This window comes from Littorina saxatilis, unplaced genomic scaffold (assembly GCF_037325665.1).
Source record: "Littorina saxatilis isolate snail1 unplaced genomic scaffold, US_GU_Lsax_2.0 scaffold_332, whole genome shotgun sequence".
NCBI classification, from domain to species: Eukaryota; Metazoa; Mollusca; class Gastropoda; order Littorinimorpha; family Littorinidae; genus Littorina; species Littorina saxatilis.
The window spans coordinates 91094-98990 of NW_027127966.1; the positions used below are offsets into that span (position 1 = coordinate 91094).

A 7897-nucleotide genomic window follows, 5' to 3' on the forward strand; every position below is an offset into this window, starting at 1 on the left:
GATATGATATGTTTGGATTAAAAACACGATCAGAAAGTTAAAACGAAGAGAGGTACAGAAAAGCGTGCTATCCTTCTCAGCGCAACTACTACCCCGCTCTTCTTGTCAATTTCACTGGCACTGCCTTTGCCACGAGCGGTGGACTGACGATGCTACGAGTATACGGTCTTGCTGAAAAATTGCAGTGCGTTCAGTTTCATTCTGTGAGTTCGACAGCTTGACTAAATGTTGTATTTTCGCCTTACGCGACTTGTATTGATTTAAATTGGCATATGCCTGCTCGATGCTCTAGAAGTAGTCACAAGAGAAGGATTAATCTAATTAACTTAACATGCTCGATCGAGTAGGTTCACTCTAGAGGAAATGGAGGGGGAGGAGGGGGTCGGGGGTTGGTGGACATGAAACAACGGTGTGCCTTGTGGTCCACAGATTGACGGCCACTCTACTGACCATCACTGACCAGCAGAGTCGGCGTGACGCAGACGACCGCCGCTCGCAAAACATTGCCACCCTCCTGCATTGGATCCTCGGTGACTCACAGGTAATTTGCTCTTCATATAGTTACCGTACTTCGTGTCACAAACAAATGGGCAGATGCCGATCTTTGTGATGAGGCCGTTTATTGTAAAACCAGTCATATGACTGAAAAGGCCATTCATTCCCCTACAATATTAAGAAAACAGATTGGTTTTACATAAGGTAGTGTCTGTACAAATTGAACCTACAACAAAGACACCATCCAAAATCAAATTCACAAAAGTAAAGCTCCGCGTTAAAATCGACACAAAATCAGAACAGCTAAAACGGAACAAGTTTTGCATGTCTTTGGAAAAAATATTAATTTTGTATCCAAATCAGTCAGTTTTGTTCACCTTCTCAGGAAGCAGAAGCAAGTGCGGTGAAAGCAGTGGAAGATGAAGGCAGCAGCCTTCTGGCACTGTCCAATTGGGCCTTCATTCTGTGGCAGAGAGGGGAGACAACTCGGGCCACACAACAGCTGCAGAAGCTGGAGATACTGAGAGGTGGCGATCCGCTGCTCTACGAGGATCTTGAAATAGCCGGTGACAACTATTGTATTGTGGTAGGGGGAGGGTCCCTGATATGAACCACCTCAAACTAACAGTGCTGGAGCGCTCAAAACAATTTCATTCGCTGCATGTACCCTGTTTGGACAACTTACACATGTCAAAACAGTTGCAGACTAGTATACAAACCACAAAACCGTAATGCCCCCCCCCCTTTTCTAACACTTTTAGCACGCTTAAAACGGACTAGTTTCTGTCTATATACACAGTTGTTAACACACAAAGTGTGCTATGCATGAAAGCCAAGACTGTAATTGTTACATTTTAGCAGAGTTGGCCCCGTTCTCCCAGCGCAAAAGAAACAAAAAGCAAAATCTCAAAGTATGTGTGTGTCCCCTAATATGGACCACCTTCAACATGTACAAGAAAATAAAAAATAAAGACTGGTTTCAGTAATGCATTAAAAAGCTTGTTAAAAATAACCTATAACTGGCCATGAAGCATGGAAAGCAACATATCAAACAGTATTCTTTGCGCGAAAGTAGATAATTTCATTTATTGTCTGTGTTTTTGATAAGATTCTTTAGTTTCCTGTTTTGCTTCAAATAATGTTATTATGGAACCCCCTATCCCCCCAAAAACAACACCCAACAACATCAAAACTGATTCATATTTGAATTAGTCTGAATCGCACACTTAGTTTTGTCATATTATTTTGGAGTGTAGGGTGCTTTTAACCATGATTAGTGAAAGCCTCTTCACTGGTCCTGTTTTCTGGTTTCACCGAGGCTCCCAAAATGGACCAGTTGTGCATTTTTCTATATTTATTTTTGCTGATTGTCTATCAAAGGGAATTTGCTCTAATTAGGTCTAACGGTTATATAAAGATGGAACAACTAAATAGAAGAGAAGTGGTCCATATTCGGGTCCCTTTCCCTTACTTGATAGTAGTAATTATGATCTTTCTATAGTGCAAAATCGCAAATCGTCTTTGGATGGAATTTGATTACATAATTAATATTATTCACACATATATTATGTTATACATGTTATATATACATATGCAAATAACATTGTATTCTCATTATCAGTCTTTACGCATTGTAAGTCGTGAAAAACAATGAGTGGTTTACAACAACAAAAAACAAGAACAAAAAAGGATTGTTTCTCAACAAACTATGATACTTTTTTGTTATAGTATATTATATGCATGTTTCACATCTGATCGACTTCAGTCCGGCCATCCGCAGTGCCATGAAGTTATTGGTTGAGATCAAGGACCGGGAAGACCTCAGCGGGGACCTCAGGGGCATGGCGGCTGCAGCCCTGGGCGAGATCCTGAGCTGGCAGAGCGATAAGGTCCTCAGGGCTGTCGTAGATGAGGAGCAACGATGTCTGGGACTGGAGACCTCACAGTGCTTTCAAGATGCTTTCCGTCTGGCTGACCACAACCAAGCGCTTCTCGTTAGAGCTGGCAAATACTACTACTTTCATGAAGATCTTCCAAGGTCGAAGGAGCTTCTGGAGAAAGCTGTATCCATCCATCCAGAGCCCAAGGCACACCACCGGCTGGGAGTCACGTTGAAAGAGCTAGCGCTGCAAGCAAAGAGAAGCAGTCCGCAGTCTGACCGGGCAAGTGAAGCTAGCCCGCATGGACATGGCGACTGGCGACAACCTTCCAGAAGTGTTAACAGAGGTGGAGGCAGAGGGGGAGGATGGGGAAGTAACCAAGGCAACTGGAGAAACGGAGGCGGGAATCGGAGGAACGTGTCAACCTCAGCAACAAGCGGTCCCAGCCTTTCCAGGGACGACAGGTACGTCCAGGAAGCCATGGATCACTTTCACAAGTCACTGGAGCTTTCAGTCGGGGAGAACTTTCCTGCCCTCAATGAACTTGCCTTGCTTCACATTGCTCTTGGTGAGTACGATGAGGCGCTGTCAAGATCTTTACAGATACTAACTCTTTCTCCTGTCACCGTGCTTAACATCAGCCAGGCTACGCAGCACGCCAGTCTAGCCTGGAAGAAAATAGCAGAGACGGAGGAGAACAGCAGTAAACGCAAAAATCTTCAGGAGCTGAGCGACTTCTGTCTGAGCCTGACCTTGATCAACCGTTGCTATTTCTTGATGCAAACGAAAGATACAACCAGACTCAATGAAGATTTCTGGCTCTCCCTGCACTCCCTTTTCACAACTGTAAAACGCGAACCTTTTAAAGGCCTGAAATCAAAGACTTTCAGGGACGAAGGCGTGTTGCTGGTGATCATGAGGAGCAACATGGATTCTCTCCCAGTCCTCCGAGACCTGTCGCGCCTCACCGAGAGTCAAGCCGAGGACGCTGGGAAGCTGCAGGCAATGGCGGAGGGATACGTGAGAGACCGACGTTACGCAGACGCCGTGCTGTTTCGCAGCCTGCTGAAGCTGACACAGCAGAGGCCCCTGCTGGATGACAGGGTCATGGCCGACCTTGACCTTCGAGCGCACTTGCTGCTGGCTCAAGAACGTCTGACGAAATGCGTCGGAGAGAACCCTAAGGGAGAGGACATTAACACATTTGCGGCAAAACTACTGTTTAAGCGTGTCTTTGACAACGTCTTCAGTCCAAGAGTTGTATCGACCACCGAAGAACTGGCCGTGGGTGTGACGGAAGGCGAACATGCTGTGCAAGAGGTGGATGGTCCTCTCTTCTCCTCTCTGCTGTTGTCTCCTCCGCCCGAGAACATTCCCTACGATCCTTCGTCTCCAGAGCTGGATGATGACGTCAGCCAGACGGTGAAAATACTTTTACTGCATGATCATCATGACGAAGAAGCGGCGCGTGACGTTACAACTCTCCGTGACATACTGCAGGAGATCTGCGGCCTGATGACGTCAGTCGTTACAGACGAGGTTCTGCTGCCGTCAGACGAGGGAGCACCGCTGATGCTAGTCGTTGTGAGAAACAAAGGTAAGGTTCAGCTCATACGTATTTCTCCGTTTACCTGTCAATAAAACCGATTACATCTGTGAATTTCAGTTATTTGTGAAGTTGAAAAATACTTTCGGGCGTTTATAACTAGCGCTTTCTTATCTTAAGGGTCTGTTGGATGAGGATCGAAGAAAACAGAAGTATTGTCATTCTCCTGAGGAGTCGACTGGTAAATAGCTTGTATGACCTGCAGATTTGTTGGTTGTGCAACAAAAGAATCTAGCTATAAATATCATCCAATAGATATATTTTCATTCAGCTCTTTTGTGCGTTTGATTAGTCATGTGTTCTTTCCTTTTGTTTCGGCCCTGCTCTGCTCGCGTTTGTATTCAATGTGTACAAATATGCGCGTGCTCTCTCTCTCTCTCTCTCTCTCTCTCTCTCTCTCTCTCTCTCTCTCTCTCTCTCTCTCTCTCTCTCTCTCTCTCTCTCTCTCTCTCTCTCTCTCTCTCTCTCTCTCTCTCTCTCTCTCTCTCTCTCTCTCTCTCTCTCTCTCTCTCTCTCTCTCTCTCTCTCTCTCTCTCTCTCTCTCTCTCTCTCTCTCTTGAACAGGCATGGCAGGCAACTTTTCTTTAACGCTCACATTCAATCAATCATTGATTATGCATCAACACTATGGGATGGTGCGAGTGCAAAAACTCTGAAACCTTTATTTAGTTTACATAAAAGAGCAATCAAAGTTATTCTATTACAAGTCTCGGTTTCCAACGAAGACTATGTAGAGGTTACATGCCGAGTCTCAGTGATTATTAAAAATAATGGTCGAAGTTAGCGGATCATGAAAAATGCGAGCTTTAGCGAGCTTTTTCATGACCGCGAACTGAGACCATTATTTTTTATAATCACTGAGACGAGGTGTGTAACCTCTTTATTCCTCCTTTCTTCAGTTATTCAAAGAAAAGAGGAGTTTTTTTGCGAAAGTTTGATCGAATCCTATTCTCTCAACCAGTCAACCTGCGCAGGCGATCGATTAATGCGCGGTTGTATAGTTCCGTGCAAATCATTCCATTCTGTTAACACTTCTTGTCAGTTTTCCTATTTTGGGCTAAAATCAAGTACACAGATATGCTGTTATTCTGCTGTGGCGGCAAAGGCAGATATTGTGTGTTCTGTATAATATGTTTTGGTATCGCTTAGGATAATGCGAGTCTTTCGTCAAATGGGACTAGCAGACGAACTTTTGCACCCGTGTTCCAACGTTAAAAACTGTATGAAGTTAAGTTTTCTGGGGAAAATAGTGTATGAAACCGCTTTATGTTGTTTAAATTGATGAGATGTGTGCATTTGGTTGCGTGTGATCTGTTTATTAAATGAAATATTGTTGAAAACTGACCGTCGGATTGCAGTCTGTTGTCGAAGAAACTGAGTGAAAAGAAGGGGAACTACTCTTGTCGCTAGACAAAGTATGAGTTACTTGCCTTGGGAAATTGCTTGTGATGAACGTCTGATCTAGATTCAGAAAACAACCGAACTCATGGATTTTATATGGATATTCATGTGTTCAGGCCTGTAGTTGTTAATTTAAATGCGGTATGTTTGTATTGTTTGCTCCAGAGATGTATACTTCGTACATTAGAGCGTTCGGAACTTTTCAGTCGCAAAAAGTAGTACCGAAACAGAACAGCTTCTCAACCCATTGCACTATCGAGGATTCAGGCTGTTGCTGGGTCGTTATTTGTTTGGTTGCTGGGTCATTATCGAAAAATAACTACCCCTACAAGTTTACAGAGGTAAAGAAGCAGAGGGGGGAATAAATTCTATTACAAGTCTAGGTTTCCAACGAAGACTATAAACTTTTAAACATCCTTCCTCCTAAATCAAGACTCATGTACAATAAAGGCGTTTTGATGCATAAACTCATAATTGGAAGAGCGCCTGCACCTCTTTCTTCTCAATTCACTTCCCACAATTTAAGAGACCCAACAAAAATGTATGCTCCTCGGCCTCGTATAGATCTTTTTAAGTCCAGCCTACTCTTTTCGGGGACTAATCTTTGGAATTCGCTTCCAAGCGGTCTCAGACATTCCGTCAATGCCAAGACTTTTAAAGACAGATATTTCTCATTCCTTATACATGGCACATTTCGTTCTCACTTAGCCTGAACATGTTTATATTGTTGATGCCTTATTTTTACCTTTTACACGTTTCAGTAGATACATGTACCTAATTAATTTCATAACATGACTTATGTAACGATGCTACATTGTTATTATTTGCAACGTAGTTGTTCCATTGATTCCTCAGTTCACGGAAATTTTCTTCCCTCGAAGTTGCACACGTTTTTGCTTGATTGATACAGTTTTCATTATGCCTTTGACAATAATATGTCATGTTCGCTTGTATGTATATATATTTTTTATTTTTTTAGTCTGTTAATCGTTTGCTTGTTCATCGTTTGTTTTTATTACTTCTTTAATTGATATTCCAACATTTAAAAAAACCGTATTATCATTAGATTAAACCCTCCCATGGGCGAGGGCTGGATGTAAAAAAGCACCTGTTTGCTTATGCCACTACTCTCGTAAATAAAGAATTTGTCATTGTCGTTGTCTCTCTCCGTCTCTCTCTCTCTCTCTCTCTCGCTCGCTCGCTCGCTTTCTCTCTCTCTCTCGCTCGCTCTCTCTCTTTCTCTTTCTCTCTCTCCCTCTCTCTCTCTCTCTCGCTCTCTCTCTCTCTCTCTCTCTCTCTCTCTCTCTCGCTCGCTCGCTCGCTCTCTCTCTCTTTCTCTCTCGCTCTCTCTCTCTCTCTCGCTCTCTCTCGCTCGCTCGCTCACTCTCGCTCTCTCTCTCTCTCTCACTCTCTCTCCCACCACAAACACAATAACACACACGCATGCACACGCACCACCACCACCACCACCTTCCCCACCCCGCCCCCCACGACCCCAACAACCCCATACCTCTGTCTACACACACCACCATAACGCCAACCCACCACCACATCACAATACAACAGTCTCTCTTGCTCTTTACAGGTATCTCACCGGAGTTTTCAGCGCTGATTGACCAAGCCTGGCGCCAAGCCTCTGGACCACATCCCTCCCACCTCCTCTCACTGACTCTCAACTCCGCCACTCTGCCTGAAGCTCTTCGAGGTCATCGTTCCTTTACCTGCTCTTCGCGGCTGCTGGGTCAAGGTCAGCAAGGGTCAAGGTCAGAGGATGGGGCGCGCGCCGTCTACGAGCTGTTCTGTCGTCTGGTGGGTCTTCCCGTGGAGTCGGGCACTGGTGAGATTTGAGTGAGGAGGTATGTTCGTGATGACGTCACCACCAACGCAACCATACCAGGCCTACTATCGTTGGCACAAAGGGTCAAAAATCCTAAAAATAAGGCCTTGAATGAATAAGGCCTTATTTCAGGAAATAAGGGCTTATTTTCAAGAAATAAGGCCTTATTTCTAAATTAAGGGCTTATTTTTTTATGGGCTTATTTTTGTAAGGCCTTATATTATTTTTTTAAGGCATTATTTTAAGATAAGGCCTGACCAGAAATAAGGCCTTATTTTTGTAAGGTCATATTGGAAAAAACGCCTTAAAAAATAAGGCCCTATTTTTGCGGCTCTCAGTTGTATGCTGGTACACAGAGAGAGCGGCGTTAGAGAGAGAGAGAGAGGAGTGACACAGACAAACAGACGGACTGACAGACAGATAGACAAATAGACAGACGGACTGACGAACGAACTGACGGACGGACTGATAGACAAAGAGAGAGGGAGAGTGTGTGTGTGTGTGTGTGTGTGTTTGTGTGTGTGCGTGCGTGTGTGTATGTGTGTGTTTGTGTGTTTGTGTGTTGTGTGTGTGTGTGTGTTTGTTTATGTGTGTTTGTTTATGTGTGTGTGCCGTCGCGATATAACCTTCGTGGTTGAAAACGACGTTAAACACCAAAGAAAAAGAAAGAACAAATGT

At 44.1% G+C, this 7897-nt stretch overlaps 1 protein-coding gene across 1 annotated transcript; it reads left to right on the forward strand.

Annotated features, from left to right (window-relative positions):
- The first annotated feature begins 2231 nt into the window (after positions 1-2231).
- Positions 2232-7376, forward strand: LOC138956339 (uncharacterized). The gene is made up of 2 exons (XM_070327726.1): positions 2232-3972; positions 6968-7376. The coding sequence occupies exons 1-2, from the start codon at positions 2232-2234 to the stop codon at positions 7228-7230; spliced, it is 2004 nt and encodes a 667-aa protein (XP_070183827.1). The 3' UTR covers positions 7231-7376.
- The last annotated feature ends 521 nt before the right edge of the window (positions 7377-7897 follow it).

Excerpts from the sequence above, each read along its gene's own strand:
- LOC138956339 (XM_070327726.1), top strand. The coding sequence starts at position 2,232 with ATGCATGTTTCACATCTGATCGACTTCAGTCCGGCCATCCGCAGTGCC. Across the intron at positions 3,973-6,967 it reads AGTCGTTGTGAGAAACAAAG|GTATCTCACCGGAGTTTTCA; the intron begins GTAAGGTTCAGC and ends TGCTCTTTACAG.